This window comes from Liolophura sinensis, chromosome 6, assembly GCF_032854445.1.
Source record: "Liolophura sinensis isolate JHLJ2023 chromosome 6, CUHK_Ljap_v2, whole genome shotgun sequence".
NCBI classification, from domain to species: Eukaryota; Metazoa; Mollusca; class Polyplacophora; order Chitonida; family Chitonidae; genus Liolophura; species Liolophura sinensis.
Window position 1 is genome coordinate 10243026 of NC_088300.1, and position 25354 is coordinate 10268379.

A 25354-nucleotide genomic window follows, 5' to 3' on the forward strand; every position below is an offset into this window, starting at 1 on the left:
GATACAGAATAGTCCTCTGTTTCAGTTATATCACCAGGCGGCCAGGTTCTGGATAGACCGCCCTTTGTTCAGTTTGTTTTGTTTGCTAATAACCAGATGTGCCTCTATGCCGTTAACAATATTTATGGTAATCATCGCCTTTCACATCCAATGGCCTGTTGCAAGGATTTGCATATACATAGCGTTGCTATATAGGTCACAGATGTCCCTTGTATTTTGTATCTTACTCAAGGACCATTTGCAGCAAACCTATTATGACAGCCATAGCCTTGGATGTGTACAACATGACAGTGTTGTGACTGAACCTTGAACTGGGCCGGAGTACATGTGTAACATATATAGCGCCAGTGGGTTACTCTTCTGACTTTCATCTTGGGGCCAAGATTTATCTGCGTGAGGATGCTCTTCTAAATCTTCTAAAGATACAAAGCTTTCGCTTTGTGTGAGGGAAATCAAAATTTTTGTACGATGTTTTGTGAAAATAACCCTTCAGCTGTGGGTTAGTGTTCTTTTTGTGTTCATAACATAATTGAAGCCTAAACTGTAAGTTTTGAGACGTAATATTGTAGCCTTTAGTACTTTGAAATGATTAAAAATTTACCGAATTGATGAAGAAAATTGTTCGGCTTAAGCGGGGACAAGTGTTCTTGTCCTCGCTCAATTGATACGAGTAATACTTGTCTATTATCGTTAATCTGTAGGGATTGCGAATGATTTCATGCTGTAACCTCGGCATGAAACGCCAGTTAAATTTTTCTTCCCGTAAACTGTATACTCACAAGACGTTTATGGCTCCAATTGACATGATCGGTAACCAAATGATAGATTACCTCACGGACGATCTTGAACAGCATACCTCAAAAACAGATAAAGATTCGTTTGCTACATTCAAACTTCATACATGGCAAGTCTTGTTTGGGATATTTTAAAGGTTATTTCCCGTGCATGTGATCAATTAATTAAGGGGAAAAGACTTCAGTTAAATAAACCTGTTGCCGATACCGAATCCGAGTGGATGATCGTCTTTTGTCCATTACGCTGGACAAGATAATTGTGGGTCTACGCAGGAGCCAGACCAGTACATCTGTGTACCATAGTATCATTGTGACAGCGACAAAATACAAATTTATTTATTTTTTTTGTAAGTTGTTAAATGTTATATGCGAAAGATTTTTTTGTAACGTTGTTTGTGTACCTCTGATATATACTCCTGACATACGTATACAGTGTTTGTACCTTTGGTATATTCTTTGACGAACGTAGACTGTGTGTGTACCTCTGGTATACTCTTGACGAACGTAGACAGTGTGTGTACCTCTGGTATACTCTTGACGAACGTAGACAATGTGTGTATCTCTGGTATACTCTTTGACAAATTAGTCAGTGTGTGTACATGTGATGCACTCACAGGTTCTAGTTTCTCTGTAGTTCTCCTGGAGAAGAGATTGTGCACGTAAGTCTACATCAAAGTAGAACACCAACGTATTCTGCGGAAGGCGATAATAATTCTCACTCTCACTTTCACACCTGAATTTCCGCCTGATGGGAATACGTTTCACAGAGAATAGGTTGCACCCAAACTCCCCCAGCAGTGAAATCACATTGCTGATCGGTCAGCCTCGATCTCGTGGGGCGAGTCTCGAGACATTCCAGCCTCACCCCACACGAGGCCAGAGGGTTGAGTAGGGGCCTGTAGGAGTAACGGTGTACATTTGTACATGCATGCTGCTAGAAACCCGAGCTTACAGAGTACATGTTTTTTGTTATATCGTCACAAATGTGTTTAGGTGCATGCTGGCGGGGCTATAGTCTATAACATATATAGTCTTAACACACAACATGCCCCTTCTTTCCCAGTGATTTTGTCTTCAGACTTGTGTCGGCTTTTACCCGCTTCATACACGGACATGCACCGGCACTCGCGTATCGCATCTACATACATTCGTGTACATATATAACACGTGTTGGTAATATGGTCTCCAGATGAAATAATACCGACCATGCATACATGTACATGTGTAGATTTGCCACCCAATAAATACGTTTCGTAGTCCTGTTACCAATATGCCTAGCAAGACGAGCGATATACGTTATTATAGGTTCATACTCAATAAAAGTCAACGGTACGAGTCAGTCAAATAAACTCATTCGTATGTGGCTTTTGACAATGACCGCCTTGGCGACGTCTGATTCCTGTCTTAAGTTCTCTTGACCAAAGGCAGTAAGGTCACATGTTCATGTCATAGATTTCAATTGTTTGGGCTGGGAGAGTACATTCGGTATACAGTTGACTTATTCGTGATGATATACATGTACAAACGAAACGGTATCTTGCCATTTATTGGGTTAAATCATAGTTAAGTTTATGTTGTTGTATTCAAGCATGGTAATAAGTGCACACCAGTGCATGTCACATGGCCGTGATAACCATTGATCAACCAGGATCACGTGTTTGCAGCGCTGTACCAGATATTTTGTATATTTGTGGAATAGTTAAGTGTTATATCATGCGTTAAGGAAGAATGTCTATATCAAAGCTCATGAGGTTAATCTTAGAATTCATTAAGCTCGATGAAAAACAGCCCTTTTTGCACGCAGTTCGCCTGATATATCGGATCCCTTTGTGTAGTAGAACATTGTATAAAGTATAGATTAGCGTCGATACATAGCTTTGACTTGTGTATTGGAAAATTGCATATATGAAGACTATAATAGCATCTACAACAACAGGCTATATATTGACATCAAAAATTAGGTAAAACGGCAACATTGTACAGAAGCAAATGGTTCACTTCTTTTGATGCAAGCTGCATTGGATTTGTTCTGCCGTCGTTGTCATTTTTTTCATTTAAAGTATTGTTTTTCCAGACTCCTATCCCGTGGAGCGCGACAGACACTAGAGGAGAGGGGAGACAGATTCGAAGGACCTGACCCACCTGCTGCCAGTTTGTGAGTTGGATTGGTCTGCCGGTTTAACTTTGTAAATGTCGCTGTAATTGCCGTCCATTGGTTACTTGAAGGCTGTTATAGCCTTCATAAGGTAAAGTACTGCATTGTTATGTATACTCACACACACACTGGTGGCGGGTAGTGACTGGAACCTAATCCACATTTGTCCCTATATAATATTGTCATTATATACAAAGCACCATTTGACATTTAAACTTACATCGTAGCCTTAATGGCCAACGTTAGCCTACGTATTCGTCGTGTATCCGCCTTCCCAGACGGAGCTGACCTCTGCACTCGCAACTCCTGCGCACTCTGTCCCATTAACCAGGGTCGTTCTTGGTTTTCCTGAGGCTTACCGTTAATTTGTGCATATATAGGAAAACATTGTTCTGGAGAACATGTCATGGTTGAGTAGCTAATGCAAGAAAACATTACACACGAAAACGTTTGATGTAGTTAATTATAAGGTTTTATTTGTGGTGTTTAAGTGTAGTTATATTTACCGAGACCGAAGTTCACTCAGGCATGGTCTCGATTTAGCACTTCAGCTACCTGATGTGAGGGATGAAGGTAACAGCGTGCTTTTATGTACTGTAGGGTTTCATATTCGCATTTTGTAACATGCGACCTTCTAAACGTGCGGTCACTTATCCAACTACGTGTGTTTCTGACTTTTTAACCTCTGTTTTGAAATCCGTTTGCCTCAAGTTCCCTGTTCCCTGTTCCGTGTTTCCAGGCATGGGACGAGTAAAGTGGTAAGCTCGTCTCCCGTAAAACTATAGTCCATACCTAATGATCATACTTAGATGCGCAATATCAAGGTTTACACTATTTGGCACATCTTCATCATACCGTTCTTATAAACAGGTCAGGCTAGGACAAGGTAGAAGGACGCATATAAATTATTTAGAAAGCACAATGTATGTGAACTGTATTAAAGTGTCAAATTTTGGTAGAAGTCAAGAAATTGGCTGGGGATTCTTGTCGAAATTGTGTTCTTCCACTGTCTGGAACTCTATTTTCATATTTCGTAAGCACCAACGGGTCAGCATCATACATTTGTGTTAGTGTGTGCAACAAGACATGCTTCCAGAAAAAAAAAAACATCCTCCAATATACAAGCCCAAGCCAGTTTGGCGACGTGTCGAATTCCTCCCTGCAGTTTTGGTTCGTTGCCGGCTGTTTAAGCATGGAGGTTTGTCAGGGATATAGCGAGCCATGACAGCGCCTTGGAGAGCTGCGACAGAGAAATGCTCTTGAGAACGGCCAAAAACGATCAGTTCAGAAAAAAATATATATATATACATATGCTACTTGTACATAACAGACCTTGCCATAAAATTGGGCCGACCGTTTCATGTGAAGCTCTCTATTATTGTATCCATTTCTCACCAACCACAATCCGGAAGAAATAAGTACTTACAACTACAGATAAACCCAATAACGGTAGAAAAGTGGACTGCATTGGGATAAAGTCTAGGCCGTCCGCCACATAGTTATGAAAAGTATACATGGTGATTCATTGCTCGACGCTTAAATCAATACATCGACCGGCGTTCAGTTCTTTGGGCCTTGGAAGGTAATATGTGTAACATAATGCGAAAGTGATGGCGAAAGCAGTTACCCCTGGTCCAAAAAGTTGGAAGGAGTTTAGGAGTTTTCTGGATTACATACACAGTTAACTGCGCCACAGAGCAAATAAAATCTAAAATATATAGTATTCTTCAAAAATATGAGACATAATTGCTTTGTATGTGTTTTTGTGGGGGATTGGTTGCACGCGGTATCAGCATATGCTCATGATACATATGGATTCACAACTTGTCCTACATTATAGACTTTCTTCAGTGTTTTTGCCTTCAATTTTTAGTGACACTATGCATTTCTGATTTTTAATTTCAATCAAAACTGAATATGACCCCTACACTTTGAAGTACTTGTGTTTTACGCGGTACTCAAGAATATTTACTTATGCGACAGCGGTCAGCGTTATGGTGGACAGATTCCGGGGAAACCCACAACACTGCTGGCAGATCCCACTTACGATCGGAGAGGATACCAGCATGAGCTGGACTTCAGAATTTGATAAGTTTTTGAACAACCATTTGTATGGTGTTTTAAACTTGTTTGACATATTCAGTATTTATAAATATTGAGTTGTGATATTTCCCCTGCATGTACCTCACCCAATGTCTGAAAGCGACGATCCAGAATTACCATAAAATGTCCAGGTTTAAATACCGGTACCAGTTTATGTGTGGACTATACATCACTGACATAAGTGACAAATTCTTGTTCTGCCCTGTTTAAACGGATTTTCCTAATCCTCTGCAATTAAGTAATAGTGTTGTAGAATTAGTATTTGTTGTTTGGATCCCGGCTTTCCATATGTTACAGTAATTGCGGAAGTCTGTAAAGTATTATCTAGTTTACATTTCAGGCTCGTTACATACATTACTTGTGACAAAAAGACCTCTTTGTGAAGGTTTCCTGTTCCGAAGACATGTATGTTGTTGCAAAATACCAAGCTAACTTGTAATGTTAAGCCAACAAACAGTATAATTGTTTTGTTAATATAGCCTGTTGTTGTTAGCCAGCAGCTGACGCATTGCTCCCACCGTGGGACGTGATGTAGTAAATAATTGATTGGAAGTCGCAATTGTTTTGGAATTACCCCCATGACTTTTGCCCTTATTTGCACAAATTCATAAATTCCAATATATACACAACTGCTATAGGAAAAGTTCATGAATGGATGACAGTGTTTGCAGTCACTTTGCGCTCAGCTGTTTACAAAGTATTCATGAGATATGTTGGACACCTGATTCCACGAGGTAGTGGCATGAGCTGGGGTGGCCTTCATTGCGCCACCCCCCCCCCCCCCCCCCCCGTCCCTTCCAATCTATGCTATAAACGTGTAACTGATATCCGACGAGCTCAAATCCAGCACTGGGTTGCTGCAGCGTTATGTCAGGCGAATGAATATAGATTATAGTGATGGGCTGTGGCATGTTCCTCAACCCATGTGCATGAAAGCGGTCGTATAAGTGAAAAAATTCAACGAAATAAATGAAGGTAATAGTGGAGTGGTTTTGGTGTTCACGTGGTACGCCGGAGACCTGAGCTCAAAGCCAGATGTGGTCATGCCTAGGAGTTGAAAATTGGCTGTCTTCCCTGATTACCTGCTTTAAATATATGGGCATTAACGGATAGGCCAAGCACCAATCTGCCAAGTCGTAGTACCCTGTGAATGACTAAGGACGTCATGCCTGAGGTCTTCCGCATTGCATTGGTACTAGTGATGTAGAACTATAAATATGTTGGCATCGGGACAGGTCTGCTGTAAAGGAAACTCAAAACACACCATGGTGATATAACTGGTTTAGATTTCGCCACAAAATTAGCCGCCAACCAAGAATTACCCGCCAACCAAGAATTACCCGCTTTGTTTTCAGTACTTCTTTGTATAAAGCCATTTGCATGTTGAATATAGGCTGTCCGTCGAATTATTCAAACATTTGGGATGGTTTCCATTGAAGCGTTTTATTTGACACAAGTAGAAGGGAGACGGGGTAGTTTGCATTAACAATGGGTTTGACACTAAAACCTCCGGGGCGCTAGCTTTTAGCCGACAGAGGTTCTATTTCCTGGAATTTTCTTTTGATGGCTGTGTTGATTTCCTGTTATCTGTAACTAATACGGTAAAAGCCTTAGGTGCTTTGCGACTAGATGATAAATAGTTCACATAGTGGAAATAATGTCAAGTGTGTATAGGATTGATTTCAACTGAAAATTATCGCTGCTAATCGATGTCCAACTCTAATCTGATTTAATCTGGAAATTTTATATGCTCAGTATCTGGGCTTTCCACCAATGAGATCGGGTGTTCAAATCCAGCGTGTGCTGTTTTGCCTTTTACCAGATGCTATGCCTATAGTAGGGTTATCTACCAGTTGATGGGCTTTAAAGATTTGCCGATCTCTTGTCACACACATGCATACGATTTATATAGGCCTTTACATATGAAATCTGAATTGCAAATATGTCTTTTAAGATGGATTTGGAATGAGCTCTTACATGGGCGGTAGTGTTCTTGTTTTATTTTATCCCAGGTAACCGTAAACCCCATTCTCACTAGGTAGTTGAATTGGGTGGATTTCTGTATAGTAAGGATGTTTTGTTCCGGACAGGATTTTTGTGTTGCGGTGACCGTTTCTGAATTAGCATAGCGTAATATAAATATCATGTCGTAATAAATAAACCGTTGAAGTTATTGCCTTTCTGTTGTGTGATGTTCCACATGCAAGAGTAGGCTACTGTGTGTAAACGGTGTATATAGATGTGTTTATAGATGTGTGTATATAGTCCATATATATTAGTACCTTATCACCGTGTCTATTTTCTAGATGTAACGTACATTTAGTTTTGGTGCACATCATTCGCTAGAGCTGAGTTGCCATTAAAACGAATCATCACCACCATCATCAGTTGTGTGGGAGAATTTGTTGAATCGAGTGAAACGCTTGATAATACTAATTTTTCCATACACTGGCGCAAATATATACCGCATGTATAAAAACACTAGTATAATTGTTGCGTTTGTTCAAGAACGCGCTCGATGTTGCTCATGTAACTTGTTATTATTTGAAGTATAAAAGCCATTGATGCAAGCCGATTGTTATATTTTGCGCTGGAAAAGCGGACTATACAATAAGAAGACCTTTGCTTTGTAGTCGGTAAATTCAGGCTCTGGGGTGCTTGTTGACATCGAGCCAGATAAGACAGTTGTCTGTATTCGCCCTCGTAATGTCTCTTCTGAAACCGAGCTGCTTTACATATTTGATCCAATTATTCGGCTCTTCTGAAGACATACTTCTTATTTGAATCATAGTTTTGGTTGATGGCTCTGCACATTAGAGGATCGTTGTTCAGCTGCCATGTTCTCATGAGTAAGCCTTAACATGTTATTATGTATTAGGTATCACCCCATCACGTGGCTTGAGTTTTCCATGCAGATGACCCTATCGACTCCAGTCCTGACTTATTCAGTTTTGTGTTATTCAGGCCTATAAAGACCCATTTATAAACAGTATACACGTATACAGTTTCATTGGAGACGTGTATTTATAGTGATCTCTTGAAGTAAGCTGCCATTTATAGCTAAGTACATATAGGTAAATTTGCTAAAATACATGTTCTTCTTAAGTCTTTTGACTTCTACCATGTACTTTTTTTACAAGCTAATAAATGTTATAAATTATTACTATTGGTGTTGAAAGTCTGGAATGATACAATCTAGACGTCTGCTGTGGGCCAGACGCAGCCGTGTGCAGTGAAGGGAGAAGAAAACATAAAATCATGACACTGGCTGAAAAGAGTGCGTTTTTTCCTATATGGTGGTGCCTGCTGCATAATTTTGCGATTTTTTCTCGCCATACACGTAAAGCCTGAAAATGGCATAAATCGCGGAGTCCATCGCGTCCTCCATCTTTAACACCCTGTAGTTTATGCCGGGGGTATGTTGCCTCTCAACTAATGAGAGGCAACACGTAAAGCCTGAAAATGGCATAAATCGCGGAGTCCATCGCGTCCTCCATCTTTAACACCCTGTAATTTATGCCGGGGGTATGTTGCCTCTCAGCTAATGAGAGTTGTTAAAATTGCCGGCTTGTTCGTGTAAACTCTGAACCTACGTCCAACATTTCAGTTTCCCGATCGTCAAGCGGAAAACGAACTGTACTGTTCGCTAGCTTATGGATAGAAGAGTTCTGCCGGAAATGCACGAACTCCACTTCTGCGGTTTCCATCGGCAATTCTCATCCTAACACTTCAGGACTAGTTCTTAGGCAAAATGGAGTAGCCCACAGCGGATGTTGACGCTGACTTTATTTATAATTTATCAACTTGAGGTACATATTAGAATTTTTTTGTATGGCATGCACCTGCGAGGAAATGCATACTCTTTTCCATGGTATTTGAGTGATATTTAAATTTTCTTCTCCTTGAAACAATCTAGAGGTCACTTTGAGACGTAGACGATTTAGACGTCTGCAAGAAGACAGACATAAGTCTGTAATGACTCTAATAGCGTATTTAAGGGATGCGTTCACAGATATACACCTAGATATACATACTCTGAGTGACACTGAACCTATATTAAAAGAGAGCCCATGCTTGTTCTGTCCGTCAGCCAGTTTAAGATATCTTTTAAGAAATACTGAGGCAACTGTAGACCTTATACCTTCATTGTGGAGACAAGTTATTGGGTTTTGTGACGCCTCGCTTGTATGCTTGGCAAATGTTTCGAAACAAAAAATAGTGTATAGTTCATTAGTCAGTGGACTCCGCAATGCGCCCAAGTATGCGGAATGGAAATCTTGATCGGGACAAAAGAATGGTCTTAGTACACAAGGCTGTTAATCTAAAGCGCTAAAAAGAAATCATAGAAAGTTGTGAATGAGATCGTGCAGTAAGCGTGCAGATCATTATAAAAATATTTTTACGTGTACTTGGGTTTTACGTCGTACTTAACAATTTTTCCATCATATTTCGACGAACAGTCATTCAGTTTGTGTGTGTTCAAATGCTGTGGCTTGTTGTGGCTTGTTGTGGCCAGGCCAAAGCACTGCCGCCATTGAAATATCATGCCGAAAACACCAGAAAGTACACCCCCCACCCAGTCACACTATACTGACAGCAGGCTCGCCAGCCCAAATTAACGGTACACGGAATAATACGAACCAACTGGGCGTCTCGGCCTTATACTACAGCGTAGCACATAATGCTGTGTGCCGTGAATTAACCTTTATCCCATTGATAATCAATCAGGCTGGTAGAAAGGTGAGGCTCGCTCACTTCGACCTGTCCACTTCATCGTTTCCCGTGTGTCAGATTCATTTGATTTAAGGTTTGGCGACTCAGATTTCCAGTTAATCACATTGTCGTCCTTGTCCCGATCGTGATTAAAAACGGATCAAGTATTCATTTTTTTTCACCGCAGACTTCACTTTCTGCCTGGTGTCTGTCGCATGGAGTATATAACATGCTGCGTGGGCATTGCAGGAAGAACGCTGGAGTTCCATTGCTTAAAACTGGGTTGTTGTGTGTATGCAATAGACACTGAGTAGACACCGATCAGGAAGCATCTGTTTGTACAGAACCATCTATATTTACTCTCTAACAGTTGTACCGAAAATGCAAGCGTTTCTTTTAAGAATATATTTTCCTGTGTTTCATGTGGATATGAAAGTACAAGGTCCCCGATATTTGTTATTTTGTTGATAAAACATTATTGCTTATAATCTTGTCGTAAAATAACATAAAAAAATCAATTACTGAACCTTAGAAAGAGTTCAGTTTAATTTAAAAGTTCCCGGTCCGACCTTTTCTTTGTGCTGTGGACATGTATAGGTAAAGAAACGCAGAGGCTTATAGATTTCTAAACATTAGACGTCACCTTGTCGTGGGTTAAGGTTATGTAATGTCTAAATGTGGATTTAATTCGTCTCAGCATTGTGAGGTAACTAACAGGACTGCTATAAAACCGTTTGGCGGTTTGAGACCTCCTCGAAGCTTTACACAGTGTTAACCTAGCGGAAGGGGCCCTCGGGGCATGCTGCATGAAGAGAGCGTGAGTGACGTGGTGAGAAATGGGCTAATCTCACCTATTCTTGCCGTGAAGCCAGACCTGAGGTCACCATTGTCCACATACTTCGAATGTGTCTGAATTGTAATCTGCCGGTACATGCAGTGTAAGCCCGGTTGAGAACATGCACGACTAAAGCTGCATGAATGGTGTGTCAGGCAAGTCACATGTCTTACTCCACACTCAGTTACGTATTTACACCTGCGAAAATCGCCTCTGGCCTGCTTAAGACAGTGTGCAACAGAGCGCTGACAAATTTACTTCATGGGTCGTCGTAGACAGAAGATCCAACAGCAACACCGAGGAGTGAGTGAGTGAGTGCTTGGGATATAACGTCGTACTCAACAATTTTTCAGTCATATGACGACGAAGGAATCATTAGGGTGCATGTACGTGTAATGTGCCTCCTTGTTGCAGGACGGATTTCCACCGCTCTTTTATTTAGTGCTGCTTCACTGAGACGACTTACCGAAGGCAAGTAAGCGGCCCCGCCCGAGCCATTATACTGATACGGGTCAACCAGTCGTTGCACTATCCCCTTCATGCTGAACGCCAAGCGAGGAAGTCACAACTTCCTCTTTTAAAGTCTTAGGTGTGACTCAATCAAGGATTGATCCTGGATCTACCGGTCCCGAAGCGGACAACACCGAGGAGATACGATGTTTATGGGATTTTGTCGGGATATGTTCTGGATTGCATTTGTGCCGGGGCTGGATGTATACTCGCATGGTGTGAAGGTTCGGATCTCTTGGATGCGTTTTTATTGTAAAACACACTTCTGTCGTCGCTTGCATTTTGGAGTGGTTCTGTCAAACAGTTAAATAAAGCACACAAATGTGTCGCTATTTCTGGTATTAGTGACGTAACTAAGTATATATGCTAAGTTTTGATTACCTTAGAAATACCAATGTTAGGCTCAGATCCACAGTTCAGTCTCATACTTTCAACAGTTTATATAGTTTCCATTCAGAACAGATAATTGTTTCAACATCGATCGCGATTAAAAGTGGCGGACATTATACCGAGGTAAACACTTAATTCCGACATTCTCCGATACTTCCCGATAATAAATCTCTGCTACAAATGCGCTAACGGGAAAGTGTTACTGTGAATAACAATTAAGTTTAAAAACAGAGAGGAGGAAAGCCTGGAGATTTTGGCAAGTAATACATGTCCATAGATTATTGTTTAAACTGTACGCAAATACGCCATATTTATTTTTATATAGCTGCATAAACTTGCACAAACAGAGTTGCACAAAGAGTACACATGCTGTCAGTGCTGCCTTTGTGGCCGAAGTGTGCCGAGCTTGGCCGAAGGTTAATCGACCAGCCTCGGTACACTCTCGAAGCCGTTAATAAGTTAGCGGTTGTAGCTTGTCGAGAAAAGGTCTTTTGTGAATTCCACTGGGACTAAATTGTGGCTGAATGAGGAAATAGCGACAGCAAATGTTATTACTGGCAGCCTGCAGTCACCAGCAGCAGAGAGCTGAGGCTATCTACGCTGTTCCATCCACCGCGTTCCGCAGTCCTCTCCAAGCCTTGTGTTCATGTATACAGCGGGTGAGGTTTGGCTTGGCCTTGCAAGTAAATAGTTGTGAAATCGTGAACACCAAGCCTGTGAACAGCAGGCGGCGTATGATTAAGCGTACAGCTTATGTAGAGGACCATCCTCATTAAGACCATTGGTCATTGTGTGTTCGCGAACTGACTGGGAACAGTCCGTCTGTAAGCTACATGTATACACTGGACTGCATAAGGCGGACCTATTTCACCTACTGCATGTCTGTGGATAGATCCTTGAGGCAATTCAACCGAGGGGTGAGGAGGGTTTTTTGTACCCTAGAGCAGCAAACTACGTGGGGCATTCCGGATATGCTCTAGAACCGGTGTTGCGGGCTGTTGTACTAGCTAGTATCGCCTGTTCCAAGTCTTCCACCCACCCCCGCTGGCGCTCGCGCCTGGAATGGTCCTAATGATATGTGGAGATTTTGTGGCGATGGCCGATGAGGCTGTATGCGTCAGACTCCAGTAGACAGCTGCTCGAAACATACGTGTTAATATTTACAATATTCCCCGCCTGTTATCTTTCAGGAGAGAGCTGCAGGCTGAAGCACTGGTATGGATACCCATGGTGACTGTACCAAGATGAACGGATCCAGCAGAAAGAACGGAAAGACCCTGAGAAACGGACAGGCCAGGAAGCACAATGGGTTCACGCCAAAGCAGCTTCCATCCGAAACGGTACGTACAAAATCTTGATTATTGATTGGAACCGAGTTTGGCACTGTAGCACACACTGACAGAAAAGCAGGCTTGAACAGAACGGGATAAGCCGCATGGCCGTGTGTAGTGTTTACGCTACCAGTATAGGCGGTTACAGCCCAGAAAACCTGCCTCGGCTCACATGCTATGGCATCAAATCAGGCTGTGTGGAAAATACACTAGAAATCTGCACCGGCTTCCTCCATTTATAATTAAGGGTGGGGGGATACGGCATAGTCGACACAGAGGTGGGTTGTGCCCCCGCCATAAAGCCTGTTACCATACGTGTGGATATAGATTAGCTGTGCATGTGGTATATAGATAGGGGTCCATCAGTCCGTTATCTTAGCCCTGTGTACATGGCCAATAAGCTCTGTGTTGCATTCGTGCTTGTGTACTGTTAGATTCATAAATGGAGGCCTCCGATCCATGATTACCCTGTCTGTTCGGAGCTGTCTGGAAAGTGTATAGGGACGTTTGTGTTTAGAAACACATGGAGGGAGAGCCGAACCGTTTATGTTAATGTATACACATTTTTAAGCAGGAAGCGGTCACATCACATATAGCAGAGCATGTGCTTGTGTGGCAGATATTGACAAAGGGACTGGAATCCTTTGTCAGACTGTTTATTTATCACGTCATCTGTGAAACAGTTGGACGTTTGAATAGCTTAGAACGATAAATAATGGTAGAGACAGATGCTGTGACATGACCTGGGAAACAGTGGACAGGAGCAAAACCTCCCCCCTCCCCCCACTTACCTGCCCCTCCCCATTTTGTAAGTTGCAGTCATTGTTTGCCTGTGAATGAGTAGCCGTGAGAAAGGAGTTGGTTATGTTTATTCAACGACCGCAGTTTCGCCCAGGATGAGAATGTAGAATTGAGCAGCCATAGGAATAACATCGGATATTCTGAGTCTGGCCTGCTTACCATCACGTTAGCATATAATGGGATACAATTTGACTTAATATGATATCCACGGTTCATATTGCTAAGCAATATTTTCAATATACAATATCAGACCTGCAGCGTGAAAGGTGTAATGTCGGTAGTAAGCTGAAATGACCTTCATGAAGTCCATACCAGTATGTGAGTCATCAGTATATGTATAGATATTAATAAATAATGACAGTTACCACAGTGTACAACACATTATTTATACCCATAATTGCCGACCTATATACTCTCTAGTTTAGTTTCTGCCTTATTTGGATTTGATTGGTGGAGATCTCTGTGATACCATCTATCTGAGATTGCTAGCCGTGCCAGGTGTGACGTGTTTTTTACGTGTACCCATGTTATACAGCTGGTCATTTAAGGGTAACAAGGCGGACATAGAACAGCTGCGAACCATGTCAGTCTTTGTCTTTCGTTTACCACTGGATTTTATATTCACGTGCCCGACTATTGGATTATAAGACGTAGTGATCCCCATTTCCTATGATGTCATTACATACTCTTATGTTAAATGATGACGAATGTCGTCAACGTCATTTTGACTTCTTTACTCACAAAACCCGTGTTTAAAACGATAAATTTCTCTTGGATAGATCGAATTTGAAGACATTTAGTCAGCTGCATTGACTGTAGTACAGATTAACTGTTACAACATATACCTGGTGAGGTTCCCAGTGGGTGGCCGCTGATAACAATACTACATGTGTAGTAATACATCCATGAATTTTTAATCTTTTTCTCCACAGCCACTAAACTGGTAACTAGTCAGGTTGAAGACTTGACTGGTTCGGTTATGGCTTTAAGTGAGGAGGCTTGTTTGGTACCTGTCCATGGGCGGTGGTTTACTCCTTACCCACCGGTTTCCCCCACCCGTCAACATTCACGTCAGTTCCAACAAATCCATATGTAATGGACTATATAATAGTGTAAGAGAAAACAATTTGTGTATGTATAGCTATATAAATTCAGATTACATCTCATTATACTGTTTAATGTACAATGCCTTGCACACACACTCACTTACACTGAATACAGAAGCAGAATAATAAACAGTTGATATCTTTGCAATTCAATCATTTAGGATAGCACCAGCTGTTAACACTCGTTGAAATATGTTTATACTTCTGTAAATAGATTTATAACAAGCTTCTGCTGTCGCAAAACATTGAAACATATGTTCCAAAAATAGCAGATTATATTCAGGAGTATGTTGAGAGCGATTAACGACACTTTCCGGCATGGATTCCATTCCCGCAGCCAGGATTCCGCGATTCCAAGTGTTGATAAATGACAACCCTCCTTTTCCCATTAATTGTTGAGTACGACGTTAAACCCCAAGCACTCACTCACCCACTCACTCCTTTTCCCATTCATCGCTCGTGCAGATTATTTTATACATTTATGTGTTTGCTGTATTGTTCGTGGAGTATTACTGTAAGGTGTTTACACCTGCGGATGTAAAATGTTCAGGGAAGAGCTTATAGTGATGTTTGCGCGGGATTAACACATACAGCATGCTAGATGAAACAGTTTGGGGAAGAAAACTGACGTTAACTGCGAGAAGAGGTATTTGGCGTTTTATTGATCTGTAGTCGCTTGGCTGTATATGATGAAGACGTCTCGTTTCCTCGCCAGAATATTGGTGTGAGCTGAAGTCACATATGAAAGAATTCAAATAGTAGTTACATATGTATATGTTATAGCAGATAAGGAGAGTTTTGACAGCCATGATGTATGTCATTAGAGGTGGATTTCCCAAACGTCGGATGCCTGTGTAATATGGTACAATCACGAAATGTGATTATTTTAAATTAGAAACTTGTAGGAGCACCTCTTCGGAATGCCTTCGCATTGTTAAGCACAGAAAAGCCATTGTATGCAGCTACTAGATATACGACTACATCCTCTCATTCAGCAAGTCAGTTTCCTGACCTGCAGTACAGATATTAATTAAAACAAAATCTGTCGCAATCCCTAAATTTCCCTTTCACGAACGTTTTTTTTTCTTAGTTTTTTCTTAATTTATTTGCTGTATCATGTATCCACTGTAGAATGACATAGCAAATGTGAACACTTAACGAGATGTATTGCGTACATGTTCGTTTGATGGAACATGTAGCCAGAGCAGGATGACGTTCAGCAAATGTGAACACTTAACGCGATGCACTATGTACATGTTTGTTTGATGTAACATGTATCCACAGCAGAATGACGTTCAGCAAATGTGAACACTTAAGGCGATGTGCTACGTATACGTTTGTTTTGTTTTCTGTAACATTTAGGTACAAATGGGTTCACTTAACGGGGTGTATTAGGTACATGATTGCCCCCCCGGGTTCTGTCCGGTTTTCCCCGTCGCATAAGTGAAATATTCTTGTATACGGTGTAAAGCGCCGATCAAATGAGTTGAATACATAGATATGAGTTTGTTATGTGCCTAATACAATCGGCTGATTCGATCTGTTAACACTGACTTGTCCTGTAGATTAAGGCATGATAAACACAAGCAGGCACGCGTCCAACTTCAGCAGATTGGCGGAAAAGTCACGTGAGCATTATATCTACATACACAGGCTCGTGTATTTTGATAACTCGTTCACAGGTCCCCAGGAAGTTATTACTTAGCCTTTGCGAATGTCATTGATGTTTAAGAACCTTGAATATCTATCCAAAACGTGCCGGTTGGAATACGTACAAGTCAAAGGTGGTCATGTACAAACAAAGTCATGGGTTCGACACCAGTGCGGACCGTTTGATGGAATACGTGAGAACAAAAAAAGCCTGCATATGGCGTGTACATATCTCGCCTTGTAGCATTTATAAGATCCTGCGTGTTGTATGAAGATTTTAATCAACGTCACAAGTTATTACTGAAAGAAAAAAACTAGTGTGTCCATCGTGCATTATGTGAGAAAGAAAACCCAGTGGACGTCACATGAACGATATGTCCATGTTATGCATCACGCGAGAAACAGATACCCAATGTAACGCCAAGAGAACAGATGTCTATGATGCATCACGTTAGAAAGGGAAATTCAGTGGAACGTCATGAAAATATGATGCACCGTGTGAGAAAGGAAACCTAATGTGACGTCATGAGAACATCGTGTCCATGATGCAAAGAGAAAGAGAGTTATCGCAGGCCACAAATACCGGAAACAATTCTGATATCACTTGGTTTATTTTCGTTCTGGCGAATATCCACGTGGCTATTTCTGAAGTGGTAATTAAATCGGTCATAATTACCCTTGCATTAATATATATGTATGTGTCCGCACATTCAACACACGAGTAGCTGTACAGACTGAAGTTGTGTGTAACTACATGGAGGTACCGATGCAACCTGCTGACCCCACCGGAGTACCAAGGAGAAGCTTTGGAATGTAATCTAGTGTTCAACCGATGCTAATTAAGGATTACCCAGGCGGTTGTCGGGCAGTATTTCAAGATCAGCCTTCCCCCTTCCCCCTACCCCCGCACCCGTCTCTCCTCTCTTACAGTCTGGCTTCCAATTAGGCTTGTGTAAGTCTAATATCTAAATAACTTCACTTACATAAAGGCTGCTACTTTGCTGACAAGACGAATTTACCGCCTAATTATAACCTTGATTTGGCACCATTGATTATATCAGATACGAATGTCTGGACATGCGCGTTTAGGATGTCCTCCAGGAGCTATGGTTGTGTGTGTTTCACAGTCATGTTTGACATACTCACTTCATAGCGTGGCAGTGTGCGCCATGGGCAGTATTGGGTGGTCGGGTGTGTTGACCTCTGTCCTACACTACATCCGTCAGGTAGTAACGCCATTTCGTGGACAACGTAACAGAAGGGTATGTATATGGGAACTGATACGTCACCTGGCACATCTCATGTCAACAGCTTTACGTGGTTCCAACGGCTTGATATTTACATGTGCTGCTGTATTGCAAAAACCACATTCTCACGGCTCTGGGCGATTTATATATCGATTTTCAGCGTTCGACAAAATGTTTGAACTTGTCAGGTGATCATAACAGGAAGGAATAGAATAAGTATGAATCATGCTTTACATACTGGTATTTGCATGTGTATTAGCGCCATGGCCACTTCATATAGGTGATGTTTTCTTCGCGTGTCTCCCTGTAACCATTACAGAATATTTCCAGCCTGGTGCATGCCGTCTCTGTAAACTCCGTAGTCCTTAACCATATCGTGTATACATCAATGCCAACACAACACATTTAATCATCCAAGAGTTATCTTCTAGCAGTTTTACAGACAATGTTTCCTTCATTTTCAGACTGGATTTGAGGAGTCGTTCGAAGAAACACCGTTACTTGTCGCTCTGTTGACGTACATGAGTTTCGTGGTGCTGGTTATGATCGGTTACGTCAGAGATATACTTAATTTCTTCGGTTTGGACAGGGAACATGGATATACAGAACCCAAAATAGAGGTTAGTATGCGTGCAGCTCATGTGCAGTAGGCACTGTTTTGTCTTTTCCAAAAATGGTCTGCCTTTCATGATAGCATAATCACTAATAAGCTTTTAGAAGCACAGTTGACATATATTCTAAATCCAACCTGCAATAAATGTTTGCGTTGTTTTCTGTCAGGGTTTCGTACCATTGTACCACAGCTGGGAATCGTTTTACACCCGCCATATATACCGACGTGGTCGGGATACCGTCAACAGACCCGTGGGCAGCGGCGCTAGTACCAAGTTTAAGTTGTTAGAGAGGACGTCGCCGGATTATTTCTGGAATTTTCAGTAAGTATTCTCACAGCAACAAAACTTTAGTCGTATCCAGGAAATTGTGGTGTCAAAACACTGTCGATGGCTTTAATCTAGTGTATCATCTTTGTAAACGCGCACATGTCCAGGCACAGGTTCAGGTTCCTGTATTGAATTATTACCAAACCAATACTGAGATAGCAAATTTGTCACCGTATCCTGGCGTTGAAAGTTATTCTCCTGTATTTGTTGTTCTAATTTGTATAATGAAATTCGTTTTGATGCTCTGACAAAAGAAAAAAAAAAATGGTATCGATTGTCATCTTGTTTGAAATCGTCATTTTCAGATCCATTAGTGAGACTTGGTCTCTAACGACTTGCCGAGAAGGCCTATCTGATATATTTGCTGTTAATCAGATATTTTTTATATTGGTTCCCTTACTCATATGCTTCATTAATGAAAAGTGCTATTATTAGTTTAACTTTCTTATCATATGGTTGGATTTGGTGTCAGAGTAAAAGTAAACTTCATGGAACAGGAGTGTTGCATTTATTAACAGTATGGCGACTTGTAAGTGGATTTCATTTTATCACTCTTATAGTTTAACAGGTAGGAAGTTAGATTGTTTGAACTTTGGATCTTACAACTATCTGGGATTTGCCGATGACTATCCACCGTGCCGGCAGGAGGTGGAGCGCACTACAGTACAATATGGTGTCGGTGTTGGCGGAAGTAGACAAGAATTGGGTAGGTTATTGCCGTCAAACGAACATTTTATGTATGTGAATTTAACGAGTAATGTCTAAAGCGTAATCCTGTTTGTGAAAACTGAAAAACGAATGTGACTGTCAGTTTGGCCTTTAGTTGGTGAGGAGAGGAGGTGAACATTGGGTTCATGTCCTTGGAAATAGTGACGTCGAATTATTAATCATTAGGGATCTAATCGAGAATTTATCTCGTCAGACTGTTAATCAAATCCCAGTTTGTAGTTTAACAATCCACACCTCGGTTTTTTTTTACGTATTTCCTTACTGAAAGATAATCCTATATTTTTGGTTTCAGGATATCAAGATATTCAGGCTGAGCTGGACTCAGTCGTGGCGCGATTTTTGGGAGTGGAAGCTGCCATTACGTGTCCAATGGGATTCGCCACGAATTCTATGAATATTCCCAGCATAGTGGATAAGGTGAGTTGTTCTTCAGGATACTTACAGTTTCATGAGGAAACTATTGTCGTGAACGATGGATGCCTAATGCATTTCAGGTCCAAGTTGTGGAGGTTATACGTCACCCTGTTGTAAATCTCACCTCGGTGTAAATCTCACATTATATGTTTTTTCGTTTTTTGTTGGAATGATTCAAGCAAGTATGGAAGCCCATTTTAGCCATGGCTCTACAGGGCTGCACAACCCTTCGACACCACAACAGTTTTCACTCTGTCGCTTCGTCCTGTCGTCCGTCATTTTTATAACAGGAGCGCTCCATTTTATAAAGAAAGTATCGTGTTGTTGCACTGAGAGCACAAATGCAGAGAACTTAAATTTAACTTCAAAATGGTGCGGTTTATACTTTTGATGCATCCATTGGAAACACCACAACGCGACACTTTAACTTAAAAGGGTGCCTTGTTGCCTGTCGCTTTAGGCAGTTAAGGATGGAATGGAGTACTTCTCTGACTTTTTGCGAGTGAAATCAAAAAGGGTGACAACGGGACATTTTATTTGTTAAATGTTCGCCTTCAAGTAACACGGAGTACGACGTTAAACCCCAAGCACTCACTCACTCACTCAAGTAACACGTTAGCACATGACCGGGAGTTCAGTCAGCAAGATTTGTTTTACAAATTTCGGACAACTCTGTGGATTGCTCCGCATTGAGTTTATTGATCAGGCAGGCACACACCATTGAGGGGAATGGAATATTTTAACTTTAAATGTTGATTTGGCGTGTCAACTACACTGCATTAACGCGACAACACGACATTGTAACTTAACGTCTTACATTAAGGGGTTGGTCACAATGCCATAACACAATATTTGAAGTTAAAATGTCTAGTTGTCATGCTGGTATGTTTTCAGAACTGTGCCAATGCCACATGTCAAGATACACTGACGTTTTCGTGCGTTGGCGAGATCGCTTTAAAAGATAGCGACACGACAACACCGCATTTTTTACTTAAAATGCCACCTTTCGCTCCTTATTACTGCGCAAATAAAAAAGATCGGATATGGCTTTCAGCCATGTTGATTTTCATTGTTTCTGGTTGACATAAATTTGTTGAATGTGAAAATTTCGCTCTGTGGTGTTGTCGACACTCGCATTTCAAAAGGAGAGACGCGCCAATGTAACAGAATTAAAGATTTCTCCTCTGTTAAAGTGCAGGAGAGAGGGAGCGATGGCGGCAAAGGGCTTCCATAAACAGGTGGTAAAATTTAACATATTCTTGAATTAACGTGTGTAAATAAGTTTCTTGAAGATTTTACGCAATGTGTTTAACAATAACAATATTGAAACTATGTCAGCTGTACATTTTGTTATCCTTTACAGGGTTGCTTGATCCTCAGTGACGAATTCAACCATGCTTCTCTAGCAATGGGGGCAAGACTGTCTGGTGCCACTATAAAAGTATTTAAGCACAATGGTAAGTCTGGTAGATATGAGTGGTCACGAGTGTTTGTAGATCTGCTCATGAATTTTGGGTTGTTTTGTTTACATTGTTTCTGTATAGCAGTTGTAGTCTCGTTCTGGACCACCAGTAGGATATTGATAGTAGTTCTTGGGTAACTGCAGTTTTATATAGCTAAATTGCACTGTGAACTGATGTCTGGCTTTTGAAATGATTAAATGGAACATCGGACAGAGACTGAAGTTGCACAGCTAACTTTTCATACTTGTGAACCAGTCAAGATCTGTTTTGATCAGCTGTGCATCACTGTGAAATATATTTTAGGGTCCGCTAGATCTGTTGATAGGTATTCTGTTATATTTAACCGTAGACTAATGCACCTATCTAAATCAAAACTTTCAGGTCTGGAGACAGACCCTGGTATTAAAAGCTCGGAATTGTTTGGATTTTGTGTTTAGATGAAAATGTAAGTACTAGACTAAGTTCGTTTTTAGACCTGAAACGTGGTTACCATGAACTGCAGTGCTTCCAAATTACACGTTGTCGACGCTTATAAAGTAAATAGCGTGCTTTAAAAGTTTTCACCTGGAACAGATATTGATGATTAGTTAATGGACTTTGAAAACAGATCAAGGGAATTATGTCACATTGTCTTTACCGGCAGTGTTTGAGCAGAAACACACCAAGTTTGTATATCAAAATGTATGACTGCTTATTCAAGAAGATTGTCTCGGCTGTTAAGCCGGGGGAGAGGATCGTGGCAAGGTGGCGAAAGGTGTTTTGTCTTTAATCGCAAGGACACACGAGGCGTGGATTCAATTATGGCCTTGAACAGGTCATCACTGCACTCGACGACTCTCGTATGTCAGTGTGCGCAGTCTAACGTTTGTTGAGGACCATTAGTCTGCCACCAATATGGTATTCATATCTGTACATCACATTTGGGAAAATTAGTCAGCAACTTGCCAAATGTTTGTTGTGTATGCCGGGCTCTCGAGATTCCACCCAAGGAAACGACCGCCTTCGTATATATGTGAAATATTCTTGAATAACAATCAATCTAATCTTATAGCCTAGTAACAATAGCCAGCGTCCAGAATGTAGAATCAATTTACCTGGCGGAGAAAAGAGAAGGAATAAAGGTCGCCTGAATTTTGGACCTACTTGGTAGTGCTTGGATAAATATTGGTGATATTTGGTGGTCATAAGAGAGTGTAACTGACAGCTTTGAGCGTTGTCACAGATATGAACGACTTGGAGCAGAAGTTACGGGAGGCCATTGTGGACGGGATGCCAGCCACCCACAAAGCCTGGAAGAAAATACTCATCTTGGTGGAAGGCATTTATAGGTCAGTTTAAACATTGTTTGTTAGTTTTTAAATAAGTCTCGCGTTTGGATAGTTTACTTCAACTAGTGTTCGAGCCATATTCACGCATACACTGGATATAATAACATATATAACATATAATCCCAGCAACTTCAGCACAGTTGCTATTAACAGCGTAGCACTGAGATGAATTGATCATGCTCCCAGCTTTGCTTCCACATTAATCGCTCAGAACCGTTATATTTACTAACCCCCAGAACTCGGCCCTGCTACTTGTCAAAAGATGTAGATGACGAAAACCGGTTTACCGTAATGTTAAAGTGATTCTGAATTCATATCACCTCTTTATACGGAAATAATACACACCATTAGGTCGCAATTAACGCAAATAAAACCGACCCATCCACTCAGAAAGCATCCAAAATTCCCCAAACCGCCATTTAGCTTCTGACTTCTATGATAAATGGCACTAGGGAAGTTTGGTTTGCTTTCGATAGGACGGGTACATTTATGTTAGTTGTGATGTTGTGGTTATTAATTTAGTCAGAAGTACTGTTGGATTACTGCAAACGCGTTTCTGTTCAGTACATCTTTGACATGTTTTGGACAGCATAGTCGATAAGAACGAGGTCCAAGTTAGCGAATGGATGAGTTCAGATCTGTCAAAGCTGAGAAGAATTAAACAGATCTCATGTCTATTAACCATACCTTTTTGGACAAAAAATGGTGAAAGTTGTATCTTTTAGGAAAATAAAAATTAATATGCTGAACAACTTACTTGTGGGTGTACTTGTTTAATGAAACGTGTAGCATTTGCTTGCCTTTTTGTAGTATGGAAGGTTCTATAGTTCGCTTACCAGAGGTTATAGCGTTGAAAAAGAAGTACAGGGCCTACTTATATGTTGACGAGGCTCACAGCATCGGTGCTACCGGCTCCCACGGTAAAGGCGTCGTAGACTACTTCGGCGTTGACCCTAACGATGTGGATATACTGATGGGGACATTTACCAAAAGCTTTGGTGCCGCCGGGGGCTACATAGGTGGTTCCAAGGTATATCGTCACGCTTTGGCTTCATTAAATCTTGCAGTGGTGTGAGATGGTCCATGTGTACTAATTATTAGAGGTACATGTAACAGGGTCCATGTGTACTAATTGTTAGAGTTACATGTGGCATGTGTACTAGAAATTTCCCATATGACTTCTTTCAGTGGCATTTAGAAGTTGAGTTGGATAACAAGACGAATATGTGGATAACAACTTTTATCCCATAAATGTTCATTTTTCCGGGTAATAAAGGCATGGCATATCGTTTTGATATGCACCACATGTAATATAAATTTCGACAATTTGATTGGTCCGTGTATCTTTTCATTCATCCTATCGACCACAGGCAGTACGCTTTTTTACAACTTTTTCTTGTCTGCAAATGTCAACATGGCCGAATTTCGACCAGGAGATATCGTAAAAATTGACAAAAAAGGACGCGCCCGAGTTATAAATGTGACAAGAGATAATCGAATCAATGTGGAAATCCTCGGCAATAACTACGACATAGCGCTATCGCCACAAAGGCTAAGCAATGTTAACGGTCCATTATCGGGTGGTGTCTTTCACTTGCAATGTTCATTACAATCCTAAAGCACCCAAACGACGACGTATTTGTGTTCTTGAATCGTCATCCGAATCTTCACGAGAACACTAGCTGATGCCAGAATTCCAATTAACCGTTACTACTGTGTAGACTGTTTCGCTTGTTCAATATTCGTTAAGTTAAACTGTCAGTTGTTCTTTGAAAGTTGCACGTGAAATTTGTCTATTTTTAGACAGTAATTCTTTCTGTAGTAAAATGTAATAGTCTTGTTATAGATATTAACGTATTGAACGATATATTGTATAAAGTAATCTTGTGACTTGTCTATGTTGTAGAAAAGTCGTTATGTAAATAAATTTTGTCTGTGCTATATTATACTCCGTCATGTACTTGTCACTTACTGATGACGCTTCACTTGACCTATATATGTGATATCACAACGCGGTTAGACGTCGGCTCAGTTTCCGAGAAGTTTAAATCGTAATGCTCCCCCCCCCCCCCCCCCCCCATAAATTTACAATAAGGCATTTATGGGATAAATAGCATATGAAATTGTTGACCCTCAAATGAAAATTACTCCCGTGTAATAAATTTGATATCTTCTGGTCACTCATTACATATCCTCTATCTGCTTATTCGGTGAGCGACGTTTCTGTATAGGTACTAATACCGTTATCATTATACCGTTGATAACGGTATTGGTACCTATACCGAAACGTCGCTCACTGAATAAATAGGTTGTTTCTATATATTCGTTTTGTTATGGACCATATGTATTTAATTCTATTCTAATGATTGCAAGCTGTTTATTCAAGCATATTCTGAGAACATTATTCTGCGTAGACTGATAAAAAAATACTTCATTATTTTATTTTAAGGCCTGAAATAGGTCAACCAGATCAGTGTAGTTTTCTCTTTGAAATCGAATTAAGAAGGTGCATAAATCTCACTGAAAGTTGCTCTTTCATATGCGAAAAGATTGAGGAGTTAGGGTACCAATCGTTAGAGTTAACATGCTAGTATATGGTAGGGAGCTATAATTCACTGGTGATATGTACACGTCCCTGCTCATTCGCTTTCGAATATAATTGAGCCATATTATTAACGTTGTTTTGAATAAAATGTGGTCATTGTATCTGCACACATCTTAACTTTAGAATAGGTTGTTGGACATTTAACTGCTAAAGTATTATCGATGCTTAGGTATTTTGCATGGTCTTGGGACTGCTTGTGTGTTTTAGATCAGGCAAATATACATGTGTTCTTCGTCTTT

General features: G+C 40.8%; 1 protein-coding gene across 4 annotated transcripts in view; it reads left to right on the top strand.

Annotated features, from left to right (window-relative positions):
* Positions 1–25354, top strand: part of LOC135467640 (serine palmitoyltransferase 2-like) — a 38892-nt gene that overhangs the window by 9980 nt on the left and 3558 nt on the right. Inside the window, exons 2-10 of one of the 4 annotated variants that reach the window (XM_064745428.1) lie at positions 2869–2949; positions 12691–12840; positions 18100–18255; positions 18416–18570; positions 19137–19282; positions 19598–19722; positions 21083–21176; positions 22405–22510; positions 23321–23540. In XM_064745428.1, the coding sequence (XP_064601498.1) occupies positions 12718–12840; positions 18100–18255; positions 18416–18570; positions 19137–19282; positions 19598–19722; positions 21083–21176; positions 22405–22510; positions 23321–23540 (1125 nt within the window). In that variant the 5' untranslated portion in view covers positions 2869–2949; positions 12691–12717. Of the gene's footprint in view, positions 1–2320; positions 3041–12690; positions 12841–18099; positions 18256–18415; positions 18571–19136; positions 19283–19597; positions 19723–21082; positions 21177–22404; positions 22511–23320; positions 23541–25354 lie in introns of those variants that run through there. The other 3 variants (XM_064745430.1, XM_064745427.1, XM_064745429.1) reach the window with 3 other exon arrangements.